Source organism: Aspergillus heteromorphus (genome assembly GCF_003184545.1).
Source record: "Aspergillus heteromorphus CBS 117.55 chromosome Unknown BO70scaffold_18, whole genome shotgun sequence".
In the NCBI taxonomy this organism is placed as follows: Eukaryota; Fungi; Ascomycota; class Eurotiomycetes; order Eurotiales; family Aspergillaceae; genus Aspergillus; species Aspergillus heteromorphus.
Window position 1 is genome coordinate 80,451 of NW_020290423.1, and position 13,744 is coordinate 94,194.

The following is a 13,744-nucleotide window of genomic DNA, read 5'->3' on the forward strand; positions in this document are numbered from 1 at the left end:
GATCACGTATTTTTTTGAGAGGTGCTCATTATCCTCTCTCTGAATCGCTTCCTCTTTCTTCTCTCCTTCCCACCCCTCTCCACTCTCCCCTCCCCCCTCCCTTTCCTTTGCCTTTTGGCTTAGGCGCGACCACCTCCCCGATAATGGTTGGAAGTACGCTGGCACTCCGCTCCAAGATGGTCTCTCCCTCCGCCGCCATGCAGCTGTCGTCGCTGTCGCGCAGGTCGCTCTCGACGCGGCCCCAGATCTTTCGTTCCGCACGTCCCAGCGGTTTCTCCCAGCAACAATTGCAGCGCGTTGCCCGCCGCTCTTACGCCGACGCCGCCCCGGCGCCCAAGCCCAAGAAGCGCTTCAGGTTCCTGCGCTGGACCTGGCGCCTGACTTGGCTCTCCAGCATCGGCCTGGCTGGTGTTGTGGCCTACAGCATCTACGACCTGCGTCATCCCGCTGAGCAGATCGTTCCCGACCCGTCGAAGAAGACCCTTGTCATCCTGGGTAGGTGTCCTTGACCTCGTGTCGCGAATCGCGACACGATCGCGCCCGAGTCGCAACTCACGAATCTCCCTCCATACAGGTACCGGATGGGGTTCCGTTTCCCTGCTGAAGAAGATCGATACCGAGAACTACAATGTTGTCGTCATCTCTCCCCGCAACTACTTCCTTTTCACCCCCCTTCTCCCCTCCTGCACCACCGGTCTGATTGAGCACCGCTCCATCATGGAGCCCATCCGTAACATCCTCCGCCAGAAGGTTGGCCACGTGAAGTTCTACGAAGCCGAGGCCACCAAGATCGACTACGAGAAGCGCGTCGTGTACATCAGCGACGACTCCGAGATCAAGGGAGACATCTCCCACACCGAGGTGCCCTTCGACATGCTCGTCGTTGGTGTCGGTGCTGAGAACGCCACTTTCGGTATGTGAAACCGTGCTTCCGCCCGTCGGAGTCATTTAGCTGACAGCAACTAGGCATCAAGGGTGTCAAGGAGAACTCCTGCTTCCTGAAGGAGGTCGATGATGCTCAGAAGATCCGCAAGCGCATCATGGACTGTGTCGAGACTGCCATGTTCAAGGACCAGACCCCCGAGGAGGTTAGCCGTCTTCTCCACATGGTTGTCGTCGGTGGTGGCCCTACCGGTGTCGAGTTCGCTGGTGAGCTGCAGGATTTCTTCGAGGAGGACTTGAAGAAGTGGATCCCTGAAATCCAGGAGAACTTCAAGGTCACCCTGGTTGAGGCTCTGCCCAACGTGCTCCCCATGTTCTCCAAGCAGCTGATCGACTACACCGAATCGACCTTCAAGGAGGAGAAGATCTCCATCCGCGCCAAGACTATGGTCAAGAACGTCACCGACAAGTATATCGAGGCCGAGGTATCCAACCCCGACGGATCCAAGCAATTGGAGCGGATCCCCTACGGTCTGCTGGTCTGGGCCACCGGTAACGCTGTCCGCCCCGTTGTTCGCGACCTGATGAGCCAGCTCCCCGCCCAGAAGAACTCGCGCCGTGGTCTGGCCGTCAACGAATACCTCGTCGTGAACGGCACTGACAACGTCTGGGCTGTCGGCGACTGTGCCATCACCAACTATGCCCCCACCGCCCAGGTTGCTGGTCAGGAGGGTGCTTTCCTTGCCCGTCTCTTCAACACCATGGCCAAGACCGAGTCGATCGAGCAGGAGCTGAAGCAGCTCTCCGAGGCCCAGGCGGAAGCCAAGGGCGACGACCGCAACCAGGTCCTGGAAGAGATCCGCGAGCGCCAGAAGCAGCTGCGGAGAACCAAGCAGATTGGTCCCTTCCAGTACTCCCACCAGGGAAGTCTGGCTTACATTGGCAAGGAGCGCGCTGTTGCTGACATCAGCTGGCTGAGCGGCAACATCGCCAGCGGTGGTACCATGACCTACCTCTTCTGGCGCAGTGCTTACCTGAGCATGTGCTTCAGCAGTAAGTAGCCTACATTACCCGAAGATTTGCACGATATGAGGCTAACTTTGTTTACAGCTCGTAACCGTGTCCTGGTCGCCGTCGACTGGGTCAAGGCCAAGCTCTTCGGCCGTGACGTTTCTCGGGAGTAAATCCATTGTTAGACATTGGAAACTCTGTACTATCATCAGCAGACATGCTACGCCCATGACTTCGAAGCGATAACCCCTCTTTCTTATTTCACCTCCTGTTCATCGACATCATTCCCCCTTCCTTACGCCGTTTCCATGACCATCTTCTTGACCTAAATGGGAGCCTTTCCATTGCGTCTGTCATACTTGCTCCGCGCGAGCAACCAGTAATGATCAAGATCACTATTCCCCCGCTCCTCTGCCGCAGTCGGTTCAGTTCAGTTCCGAAAGGACATATTGGAGCCTAGTAGTGCGCAGAGTCGAGCGCGGGATAAAAGTCATTTGATCCTCTTACCATTTGTTTCTTTTACCTGTACGAAATAGATAGACCGGGCTCGGGTTACTGTTTAGACATGCTAGAATTGGCCATAATTTTCTTTGTTTTGTCTCTGTATGAAATACATTCCTCTTATGTTGTGATTTTTTTATCTCTCATACTAATTACCACTCTTTATTATCATGCCTACTTTTTAAAGTTTTTTTGTTTCATTTTTGGAGCATATCTATCTATCTATTCTAGCATTTGTACTATAGTCATTCCACTTGAAATGTTATTTTCAATATATTTTAGTACTGTACTTAAGTCTACTCTTCTACTTGATATTTATGCTCATCTCTATTAAGTACGTAGCTACACCGTACTTCGTAGATAATACCTTAGACAATGCGTGTCACGTGTCGCCGTTTGTTTCCTTTGCGTCTCGTCTCACGCCTCACCTACTGACCACGTGCGGAATGATATATGACTTTGGATATTAGATACGTAAGGTAGTTCAAACCGTATTGGGACAATATCTGAAACCTCAGGTATCCGGAATGGCAAAGAAACACTCATGATGCTAGCTCCGATCCTATCCTAAGATATGAGTATGGACAGGATCGAGTGCCGTCAGATCTGGTATGATATGGTATACAGGGAGAAGACACATGTAAGAAGGAGAGATAGAGATAGGGATAGACAGGACAGGAATACGCAGCAACGCAGAGAGGAGGAAGGATAGGGTATGATATGGTATGGTACGGTGTGGATTAATCGGACAGAGATGAGAGAGAGAGAGGGAAAGAGAGAGCCATCCGCCCCGATACAGCCCGAACCGAAAGACAGCGCTAAAGAGTGACATGCCAGAGAGAGAGAGAGGGGGGGGGGAGGAACAAGTCTAATCGATTAAGGAGGTAGGTAGGTAGGTAGGTGTGTATGTAGGTAGGTAGTCGATATGTAAATAGGTAGGTAGGTAAGTAGGTAGTTTAGAACAGATTCCAGCCCCGATTCCGCTGCTCCCTGGCACCCATGGGACGGTCATTGGAGCGATTCTTACCGCGACCATCAAGCTGGCGAATACTTTCGATCTTCTCGAGGGCAAGCTGGAGGAGCTCCTTCTTCTTGATGACGTCGAGGTGGTTCCGGATGCGGGGGTCTTCGCGGGCGAAGCGCTCGACCTCGGCGTCGGAGAGGTGGCGGCCGAGACGCATGTCGAGTTCGCGGGGGAAGTTGTAGTAGAATTCGGAGAGGAGCTCGACGTTGAGGAAGAGGACGGCGGTGGAGGTGAGTTTGTCGGCGACGACGTCGAGGAAGACTTCCGGGCAGTAGTATTTGTTTTTCTTGGAGGCGCATTGTTTGGAGCGCACGGCCAGGAGGCGCATCTTGATTAGGTCGGCGCGGTCGCGGAGGAAGGCGCTTTCTCGGCCTGGTTGGAGTTAGATGGTGAGAGAGAAAGAGAGAGAGAGAGAAAGGAGGGTTTGATGGATGGAGACGTACCTCGGGCTAGGAGGGCGGAGCTGAATCCGCCTGCACCGCCGGCGCCGTCGCCTTCCAGGACGACTTCGCCCTTGCGGACCTTGTCGACAAACGACATCACGTCCTTGAGCTTGCGCCGTCCGACCGAGTCTTCCACGCGTTTGAAGGCCGCCTCGCAGGCTCGGAGCTCGTCCTTGAGAGCTCTGCTGACGTTTTCTCTTCCCTTGGTCCATTCTGGGTCTTCGACTTCGATTTCAAACTTGAATGGTTTGATGCAGTTCTCGACCTGATCGCTCGTGCTGAAGAACCGGTCGTTCAAGATGCTGTTGCACGAATCGACGATCTGCTTTTGAGCGTACGGATGCGTCGCGAAGGTGGAGTTGGCCAATAGGCGATCTACATGCGTTTGGATTGCGGTTGCAACGACTGTGGTGGCGAGTCGGCCAATTCCCAGCTTCGTGAGCGAGGAGGTTGAGGCATCCAGCTTACGGTGCCAGTACAGGGAGTCGGGGTCAGCTTTGGGAAGATCGCTGAGAGGATCTAATTCGGGTAGTGGGGCAGACAGGTCATCTATCGGCTTGTTCCAGTATCTCTGGGCCAGGATGTCCATGACCCGCTGGTCGAGTTCGCTTTTCAGCATCTCGCGGACCTGAGGCCGGCCGAAGCTTTCAGCAAACGCCTTGAACGAGTGTTTGAAGCTGTCCAAGCTCTCCGCAAGGTATGACTCAGCGCTCAGAGGGCGATCGTTGTATTGGACCTTGAACTCATATGTAGCCTCCTCGAGTTCTTGGCTGATGGCATCCCTAGTACCTGCTAGGCTTGAAGCCATCGTCTGCTCGAGGACATGCATAAGCTTTGTGCGCAGAGTGGAAACGCCGACGGAAACATCAGACTGCGACCCGAATTCCGATGGGTGAGCGGAGAAGTAGGCGTGTTCGTTCTTCAAAATAGCACCGGTGACGTTGCCACTGCCCCTAGAAAATAGCGCGGTCGTTTGAGGAATCCGGCTGACGACGCCGACGTAGCCCAGACGGAGAGGGTATTTCTTGTCGGTGAGGATGCCATAGCCTCGTTCCGGATCAACAAGGTCCATCTTCGTTATGACACCGATTGTTCTTTCGCCTCTGGGGTCTACCCTGCGGCTGGCTCTTAGAGCAGTCGAGTTGGCGAGATCAACGTCCGCCGCGGAGATAGCCAGAATGACATTCGGCGCTTGGATATACTTATCGCACAGGTCGGAGATTTTCTGCTTCAACGCAGGAGGCTGATCGTGCCCCGCCACTTGAATGTAGCCCGGAAGGTCGATAAGGGAGAGATCGGGGACGTTTGGGGAGTAGATAGATAGCTGAATGGGGTCATCAGAGACGCAGTCCCTCTCCGGAACCGCCAGGTTCAAATCCGTCAATGTCCGCTGGATCTGGGAGAAATCTGTGATCTTCCCCAGGCCCAGGGCTGGGAACTCTCCATATTCAGCTTGCGCATTCGGCGTGTTGACCAAGGTAAGCTCTATGGGCCGCCGGGTGACCATGTTCGAACCTTTCGGGAGAAACTCGTGGCCGACAATGGCCTCCAGAACCGAGCTTTTACCGGAAGACTGGGAACCAATGACCACGATCGACGGCAGCGTGAGCGTATTGGACTGACCAACGCTCTGCAGTATGTTCCTAATCTCGATCATTTTCCGCGTGAGAAGCATCATCTGGTCGTCCTCCGCAATCTTCCTATCCGAGCGGCTATCCTCCTCGTCAGACTGATCGTATCCGAAAGCTGCGCCCGTAGCAACAGCCGCCGCACCGAGTCGACTCTCCTTCGGGGGTTTTCCTCCTCCTCGTCCGGGACCACCATTCTCGGACTGGGGGTCTTCGTTCATGCGTAAAATCTTCTGCAACCATTCCGGTAACCCCACGTCTTCTGTTGTCTTCTGCCAGCCGCGTTGTGTTTGCTCAGCCATACCCTGGATTTCCTGGAACAAGCTCGACGCCGCATCGCCCGCCGTTTGCCCCGCCCGACTTATGATATCCAAAGCATAGTTTCCCGCCTCTGTGAGACAAAAGCAACAATCCGTCAGTTCCGCGATAAAGAATATATAGAGCTAGAACCTCGAGTACTCACGTGTAGCTTGGTATTGAAAATAAGCCAAGCCTGCCACCATAGCTCCCCCAAACATGGCCGGCAGCCGCACCAGCTTCAGAGCCAGCTTGGGGAGTATTCTGGTAAAGGAGATCGCCCGCACAGCAGGCACATTGTTATGAATCGCATTCGAGCCTATGGGCCAGGCCCGGCCCCGCAGCACACTGCTGCCGTCAGATCGAAGCAGACCCCCGGTCCTCGCCGCAGCATTATGGACATGGCGGGCCAACAGGCCGGTCCGCAAGAGCGGAACAAGACGGTGGGAGAGAATCCTCCCGCTCATGGTTCCTGAAATCACATACACATCAAGTAGGTCGACGTAAGGGGAATAGTCATTTCCGGGTCAAGCGCCGCGGTGATCGACCTGGGATGGTGGGCTCAAAGCGAGAACAATAAATACGGAGAGAGAGGAGGGTCGAGGGGAAAGTGGATGATGGACTGATTGATTACTGACGACTCGCCGGAGCGGGTCTCGTGACCTGCGCGAGTGGCCGCTTCGCCGGCCGTAGAAGGCCCGGTGAGGGTCACGTGGGGCCGGTGTCACCGACTGGATTGCAGTGGATAGAGCCAGATATGGCCAACTACTAGACCATCTTAAAAATACCGCAGGTTACTACTCAGAGGTAGATTAGACTACCAGCTCGATTAATTTCTGACGTTGGGCTCGACCAGGCCTCGAGATTCGGATAAGCGTGATTGGACCGGGCTTGCGTCTTTTCGAGGTGAAACGAGCTGCTCCGTGGTCGGATCGAACGGTGTCTTTGCTGAGAAGAAGAGGAAGGCAGGCTGGCAAAAGGCAGTTATTTGCCCTTTTTCCCCCCTGGAACCTCCCCTGGAGGATACTTTTGGACCTCATTAATATCCGTCTTCATCTCCTTCCTCTACAGGATAATTTCCGATCATGTGTCGTTTTTTGGTATGTACTTTTACAACGACATGACTCATCCACGTCATACACCAGCAGTGCGACTTGACTGACCGCTCCTCTTCCAGGTATACAAAGGCAGGCATGAGATTCGTCTCAGCAAGCTGGTCACCGAACCAAGCCATTCCATCCTCACTCAGTCATACGACTCTCGTCTGCGATTGGTAAGTCCAGCTCCGTCTCAGCAGAGCAGTATACGTACATACCTGCGTACATACGTATACCACTTGTGGCATACTGTTTGAGACATCCAGTCCAACCCAACCCCATTCTCTATACACGCATACACACCCCAATTCTAACCCAGACATCCAGGACAACCGCCGCCCGGTCAACGGCGACGGCTTCGGGGTAGGATTCTACACCGACCCGAAGCTCGGGCCGGAGCCATGCATCTTCACGTCGACCCTTCCGGCCTGGAACTGCGAGAACCTCGAACGGCTCGCAGCGAAGACATGCTCGAACCTGATCTTCGCGCACGTGCGCGCAACCACGGAGGGAACCCTCTCCGACACGAACTGCCACCCCTTCCAGCACAGCACGCTAATGTGGATGCACAACGGCAACATCGGCGGCTGGCACTACATCAAGCGGCCGCTGGCCGACTCCCTCGCCGACAAATGGTACCTGGGCGTCAAGGGCGGCACGGACAGCGAGTGGGCGTTCGCGCTGTTCCTCGATCTGCTGGAGAAGGAGGGCGTGGATCCCAGCTCCGACCCGGGCCCCGAGGGATTCGGCCAGGCGCTTCTGCGCCGCGTGATGGTCAAGACCATCGCCAAGATCAACGAGTTCATCCGCGACATCCCCAAGCGGCATAATGTGTCGAACGTGGAGACGCGCAGTCTGCTCAACTTTGCCGCTACCGATGGCCATACCGTTATCTGTACGCGGTATATCAGTAGTAAGACGGATGAGCCGGCCAGCTTGTACTTCTCGTCCGGAACGAAGTGGATGGAGGGCAAGGATAAGGGGCATTTCAAGATGGAGCGCCATGATAAGGGCGCCGAGATCGTTTTGGTCGCTAGTGAGCCGATTACCTTTGAGAGACGTGAGTTTGTTGCTGCTTCTTTCTTTCTTTCTTTCTTTCTTTCTTTCTTTCTTTCTTCCTTTCTTTCTCTACTCGATAGGCCCAGGCTCCTCTGTTTTTTCTGCTTGACTTTATCATATTATATGCCCGGCTTGACTAACACATGCCATCTAGACAACTGGGTCTCCGTCCCCGCCAACTCCATCGTCACCATCCACAAGCAGACCGTCCTGCTGCATCCGATCATGGACGAGTTCTACGTCGAAGACCTCAACCAGGACCGCTCTTCCTGCTTCGCCGTGTCCAAGGGCCTGGTCAGCACGGCCCCCGGGACTACCGTCCAGCCCCATAATGCCGATAATAACCTCGATGGCGCCGCCGCCAATGCCAACGGCTCCGGCTCCAAGTTCGACCCCGGGGTGGTCGCCCCGCAAATAACCCGCGCAAACCAGTGCGCTGTATCGCATTAAACGCTGATTGCGTTTCGACATCTGTCGAAAAGGACAAGAATGAAGAAGAAAAAATAAAAAAAAAAGATGAATATCCTTCAGCTTGACTCGCAGCAGTGCAGTAACCGGAGTTATCATTATCATTATTGTTATTGTTGTTGTCATTGCGATTATGGGTGTGTGTGGAGTTGTTGGACGATTGGTGGTTTTTTTACGGGTACATTTCGGGATATTATTCTTCAACACCTACAGTACTAGGTACTACTTACCTTAGGTACCTAGCTAGGTACCTACCTTACTCAGCTGGTTTGATACAGTCTTATACAGTCTTCAAATGTATAGAATAGTATCAATATGCTACAACCTTCCTGACCAGTAAAAGAAAAAAAAATATTAATTACCAACGATATCGAGACTCCCGAGCCTCGAACTCCATCCATCCATCCATCCATCTATCCATCCAATCATCCCGACCCGCTAAACTATATATATATACAGAGAAAGAAAGTAACAAAACAGTTTCCACCCGCGGGAAGACATGCAGCTTGAACAGCAGACGATAAGAGAAACAAAAAGATTCGTAGAAAGCATTCTCATATGTCCTCCCCGGATATATTGGCATGCTTGAAATACTTCATCCCCACCCAGGCAATGATGACCCATACCCACGACATCACGGCGGTGAGCACGATAAGAGCAGGGTAATAGCCCACGATCGGCAGGGTGGGATCATCCTCCAGCTCCGGGGGCGCGTAGGGAGTCTCTCCCACGTCCCAGGCCCAGCTCCACACGCCAAAGCAGCTGCCCATCCCGACCACGAACACCAGCCATGTCACAATCAGTATGATCCATCCCCACCACTCCGTCTCCGAGTAGTCCCAGGTCATGTCCGAGCTGCTGGCCATATCGACGGAGTGGGTTGCGAGAGGCGACTTCGCGCGGTGGAGGGGTCGGTATGTCGGGTCGGCTTGGAGGGCGTAGTACGAGTCTGAGCTGGAGGAGGCAGTGGGGAGGAGGAGGCCCGTCGCGCCGGTGGCAGAGGGGTTGTGGAGCGCGGTTGTTGTGGCGGAGGCGATGGCGGGGATTGTGGTGTTGGATCGGGGGAAGGATACGATGTCTTCGTCGTCGGTGGTCAACTCGTCGCCGAGGATGCTTTCTTTGGACTGCTGTTGTCGATGCGATGACGCTGTTGCCGCCCGGGTTCGCTGCGGAGCGTCCATGAGCGTCCATCCGGCATTCCCTGCCTGTTCTTGCTGGGCTGAGCTTCTGTGGGCGACGGGTTCATCGTCGGGGGAGGTGGAGTCGGTCAAGGATCGGATCTGGGAATCGGAGGGGAGAGGGGATGGGCTGGATCGTTGCCCGGTGACATCTGGCCGGAGGGCGTCCGCTGGGAGTCTGGCGGGTTTCTTGTCTCGGTAGTCGAGTCGGGTGCCGAGGAGGGCAGTTTTGCGTAGGGAGCCTCTTCTCCTGCGCGTTCTTCGGTGCTGTTGGATTGCGTTCGACATCGCCCTCCCCCCTCGCAGGCCGGTGCCGAAGTCGCCGCTGTCGTCGGGCTCGATGCCCGAATGGTTCCGCTCCGGGGTGTTCTGGGTCGCTTGGATCATTCGCAGAAAGGAGAGGCGCGACAGGAGGGAGCCCGAAGAGCTGCGCTTGTGTCCGCTGCTTGCGCTCCCCGAGCGCACCCGCCCCGAGAGCTGGTCATTGTTGGTGTTGTTGTCCAGCGAGAGAGCCGCACCTTTGCCGTCGCTTGCATCTTCCATTGGCGCAGGCTGGGCGCGACTAGCTGGCTTTTAGCACGCCCACATCCAAAGAGCAGGCGTCAGAGGGGTGGTGGGGAGCTCTCATGGGCTCGAAGATGGGGGAGGGTTGAAGGGAGGGGGGGGATAAGCAGTAGAAGTGGGTGGGCGGCCGCGGCCAAGAAAGGGTCCAGGCGGTAACTTGAGAAATTCCCGGCCCAATTCTCCACCTCCAACTTTAATACCTAATAATAATCCTAATAAGGAGACGATTTATCCGCAGCCACGCCGTGACAGCTGTGTATTAATAGAAACGAAACCGCAAGGCTAGCCGCGCCGGCGGACGGGCTATGTCATGCGCATCATTCGGGCCGTTGAAAACGCATTACTATAGCTAAGACAACAGCGGTTTCTGTTCTACCTCGTGGTGGCCATGCGCTATCCTGATACAAGGTGCCTCCCCCCCCCCGAAATGGCCCCCTTGAACTCCCCAAATCAAATAGGTATCGTACCCGAAACGCCAGGAGCAGAATATGGTTAAGGAGACTTAAGATCAACTTGGGAATATCTGGTATCACAAAATAGAGATAAGGCGCTGGTAAGACGCGAAATAGCGAGATATCGCACTAATCAATAAAAGATCGACATTTGTCTGTCAAGATGTCGCCAAAGAAACAACGAAGCAGGGCTTCTCGATCGAGGAAGAAAAGAATAGACAGAGAGCGTAGCCCTTGAGGCCAAGGGCTGTTGTGTGCAGGCAGAAAGACATAAGAGTTCTTCGGCAAGCCACGCATACATACTAATGAGATAGGGTACACGCTGAGAGAGGCATTTATTGGACGATAGACCAAAGACAGGGCTCAAGAACGGCATGACAACAGAAAGTACTTTTGGTTTATTCCGCAGAACGCTTGAACGGGAAGCCCAAGAAGCTTAGCCTTTGATCAAAGTCGCGCACATTCGTTCAAAGAAAAGAGAATATGAAAAGCTGACTCAACAAAGCGGATTTGGGGTATTGGGTGTACGATAACACACAAATTTCATTTCAAGGGGAAGAGTTTGAGAATGGGAGATGCGCTTAGAAATCCACTTAGTAGGGGCAGTCATGAAAGTTGAAAGCGAAGCTGGAAAGACAAGAGACAACAGGAAGTGAGAATATTAGAAAGAAAGGAATAAGAAAGGAACTTCTGCTTATCGCTGTTGCCGTTGCCGGCAGCCGTACTACAAGTTCCGTGCTGACAGGCATGCAGTCGCGTGGATAGTAGATGACGGGCTACGCTTGGTAGCCACCGAAACCATTGCCGAAGTTGGCATTGTTTGGCTGCTGGTTCCAGCCGGAGGTAGGCGTAGCTTGACCACGGCCATACCCTGCGTTGCCAGGGACCTGGCCGTAGCCTTGGCCAGTCATGCCGGACTGGTCCCAGCCTCTTTGGTTGTTAGGGCCTGCTGTGAGGGGGGTTAGTAAGGCGCACGAGGAGCAAGGGTGTAGAATTTACCTTGAGGAGTCATGGGGGCGCCGGGGCCTCCGTACTGGGGGAAGTACGGGGTCGGGTTGTTGTTGAAAGGGGAGGTGCCCTGCTGACCGGAGAAGTTGTCGAACTGGCCGGTAGGGGGGCGATCCTTGCCCCACTGCGATTGTTCGTCAGTATTTGAACAACGGGAGAGCAGAAAGTCTAGTAACATACGCTGCACTTCAGAGGGCGACCGTTGACATTGTAACTGTTGAGCTGGCAGATGGCCATAGCCGCGTTCTCGTGTGTGTCCATCTTGATAAACGCAAATCCCCGATCGGCCTGCAGACGGGTCTCAAGAACATATCCGAAGTTCTGGAAGAGCGGGACGAGGTCGTTCTGCGCGGTGTAAGGGGTCAAGTTACCCACATAGCACGTGGTCTGCCACTGCGGGGTTTGCTGGACGACCATGTCGTAGCTTTGAATGCCATGGGTGGGGAAGTGATGGTGACCGAATGCTGTGGTGGGTGTCATTCCCATCGCTGCCATAGCTTGCTGTTGGGAGATAGAAGGCTGGCCCTTTTGGTTGGCCCAGTTGCAGCGGATGGCGCGGGAGCCGAGCCATTCGCCGTCCATGGAGCTCAACGCTTTGTCGGCATCGTTGCGCTCGCGGAAAGCAACAAATCCATAGCCACGGGAACGACCAGTCTTCATATCCCACATCACACGAGCTTCGGACACGGAGCCGAAGGCACAGAAGGCTTGGAGGAGCACGTCGTCGTTGACTTCGTTGCTCAGATCGCCGACGAAAATGTGGAAGTGATTCGAGGTGTCTTCCTTGTTCGTGCTGTTGGACTGGTAGGCCCAGTTGACACGGATCTCCTGCACCGGTTATTAGAAGCGATTCGAGGGTGCGTTTTGGAGCTGAGTCTCACATACCGACTGGTGAATGCGGCGCCCGTTGAGCGTCTGCATGGCTCTTTCGGCGGCACCGGGGTCGTCGAATTCGACAAAGCCGTAGTTGAATCCTTTACTGCTAAACTTCTGCTGGGATTCAGACAAGGGGTCACTAAGCGCTAGAACAGTTGATGGGGCGGTTCGGAACAACTTACAGTCTTGTCGGGAATGATCTTGACACTGATGACATGGCCGGTAGTCTCGAAGATTTGTTTCAAGATATCCTCGGTCACGCGAGGGTCCAGGCCACCAACGTACAGCGCCCTCTTGTTTGGCTCAGGGGCCGCCCGACGCACAAAGCCCCCGGCGCTGGTCGGAGACATCATGTTGCCGGACATCGGAGAGGTCATGGCGGTCGGGATCGGGTTGGTGTTCTGAGGGATCACCACGGGCGGGCGGGGAGGAGGTGGCATGTGGGATGGATTGGCTTGACCATTGCCCTGAGACCCATCGTACTGCTGGTTGGAGGCAGCAGCAGAAGTCTGGGGGGGAGGAGGGAGGGTCGAGGAGGTCGGAGCGGCAACGTTGTCGGCCATTGTTGAGAGGTCACGAGATGCAATTTACAGAGAAACCGATCAGTCAAACGAGGTAATGCAAGGTGGCAAAGGCGAGAGAAGCGTTTGACGAGGCAGCGGAGAGTAATATGCAATCTTTGGTGACGGGACGATGCAGGGCGTTACGCAGTCAGAATTAGAGTAGGCGAAGGCGGAAGACGACGCGGGGATCGAAGCACCCAGGAGTGAATGGAAACTGGCAAAGCGCTAAACTAGATCATACAATGGAGCACGACACAGGCGACGGGTGAGAGGACGGTCGCGGAGAAGAAGAAGAAGAAGAAGAGAAGAGAAGAAGAATGAAAAGAAGAAGGAGAAGAAGGCGATGACGGACGGCGTGGTTGATTGAAAAGGTGCTGGCGAGCAGACGACTTTGACACGGCGGTTCTCAACCACGGGCCCCAACAAGTGAGCGATGTGGTCGGAAGAGCTTTAGATTCGGGAGCACAGAAGCTGCCGCGTTTGAGGGACAAACGGAGCAAAACAGGCTGAGGGGGGGGTGTGGGGGGGGGAGGGAACAGCAAAGACGGAGCAAAGAAAGGAAACAAAGGGGAAGAGGACCAGATCACTCGGGTCTCGACGCAGCGGACAAGCAGCGCGACAAGAGGGAGAAATGGCAATGAAATAATGGGGAAGAAACAGGGGAAGGGAAGAAAAGCTGCGATGATCTGACTT

At 54.6% G+C, this 13,744-nt stretch overlaps 5 protein-coding genes across 5 annotated transcripts; 2 read left to right on the top strand and 3 right to left on the bottom strand.

Annotated features, from left to right (window-relative positions):
- Positions 1–69: 69 nt before the first annotated feature.
- Positions 70–2,291, top strand: BO70DRAFT_64400 (alternative NADH-dehydrogenase). Its single transcript, XM_025548613.1, has 4 exons — positions 70–495; positions 575–913; positions 967–1,935; positions 1,993–2,291. Exons 1-4 carry the CDS (start codon positions 144–146, stop codon positions 2,064–2,066), a joined length of 1,734 nt encoding a protein of 577 aa, XP_025397931.1. The 5' UTR covers positions 70–143; the 3' UTR covers positions 2,067–2,291.
- A 1,059-nt stretch (positions 2,292–3,350) lies between these two features.
- On the bottom strand, positions 3,351–6,253 carry BO70DRAFT_372126 (dynamin-related GTPase MGM1; the record flags this gene model as incomplete). Its single annotated transcript, XM_025544832.1, has 3 exons — positions 3,351–3,790; positions 3,862–5,880; positions 5,953–6,253. The coding sequence occupies 3 exons, from the start codon at positions 6,251–6,253 to the stop codon at positions 3,351–3,353; spliced, it is 2,760 nt and encodes a 919-aa protein (XP_025397932.1).
- Positions 6,254–6,563: 310 nt separating this feature from the next.
- Positions 6,564–8,746, top strand: BO70DRAFT_363296 (glutamine amidotransferase subunit DUG3). Its single transcript, XM_025543526.1, has 4 exons — positions 6,564–6,886; positions 6,964–7,059; positions 7,211–7,943; positions 8,097–8,746. Exons 1-4 carry the CDS (start codon positions 6,872–6,874, stop codon positions 8,390–8,392), a joined length of 1,140 nt encoding a protein of 379 aa, XP_025397933.1. The 5' UTR covers positions 6,564–6,871; the 3' UTR covers positions 8,393–8,746.
- Position 8,747: 1 nt separating this feature from the next.
- BO70DRAFT_363298 (PIG-Y family protein) lies at positions 8,748–10,176 on the bottom strand. Its single transcript, XM_025543527.1, has one exon. It carries the CDS (start codon positions 10,129–10,131, stop codon positions 8,965–8,967), a length of 1,167 nt encoding a protein of 388 aa, XP_025397934.1. The 5' UTR covers positions 10,132–10,176; the 3' UTR covers positions 8,748–8,964.
- Positions 10,177–11,380: 1,204 nt separating this feature from the next.
- Positions 11,381–13,051, bottom strand: BO70DRAFT_397653 (nuclear and cytoplasmic polyadenylated RNA-binding protein pub1; the record flags this gene model as incomplete). Its single annotated transcript, XM_025546725.1, has 5 exons — positions 11,381–11,550; positions 11,604–11,736; positions 11,793–12,440; positions 12,498–12,605; positions 12,671–13,051. The coding sequence occupies 5 exons, from the start codon at positions 13,049–13,051 to the stop codon at positions 11,381–11,383; spliced, it is 1,440 nt and encodes a 479-aa protein (XP_025397935.1).
- Positions 13,052–13,744: the final 693 nt, after the last annotated feature.

What these genes read in the sequence shown, in the direction of transcription:
- BO70DRAFT_363298 (XM_025543527.1), bottom strand. Translation starts at nt 10,131, where the DNA reads ATGGAAGATGCAAGCGACGGCAAAGGTGCGGCTCTCTCGCTGGACAAC.
- BO70DRAFT_363296 (XM_025543526.1), top strand. An exon ending in ACGACTCTCGTCTGCGATTG is followed by an intron (nt 7,060 to 7,210) that starts GTAAGTCCAGCT and finishes CCAGACATCCAG; the next exon opens with GACAACCGCCGCCCGGTCAA. An exon ending in GCCGATTACCTTTGAGAGAC is followed by an intron (nt 7,944 to 8,096) that starts GTGAGTTTGTTG and finishes CATGCCATCTAG; the next exon opens with ACAACTGGGTCTCCGTCCCC.
- BO70DRAFT_64400 (XM_025548613.1), top strand. Translation starts at nt 144, where the DNA reads ATGGTTGGAAGTACGCTGGCACTCCGCTCCAAGATGGTCTCTCCCTCC. An exon ending in TGCTGAGAACGCCACTTTCG is followed by an intron (nt 914 to 966) that starts GTATGTGAAACC and finishes GACAGCAACTAG; the next exon opens with GCATCAAGGGTGTCAAGGAG. An exon ending in CCTGAGCATGTGCTTCAGCA is followed by an intron (nt 1,936 to 1,992) that starts GTAAGTAGCCTA and finishes CTTTGTTTACAG; the next exon opens with CTCGTAACCGTGTCCTGGTC.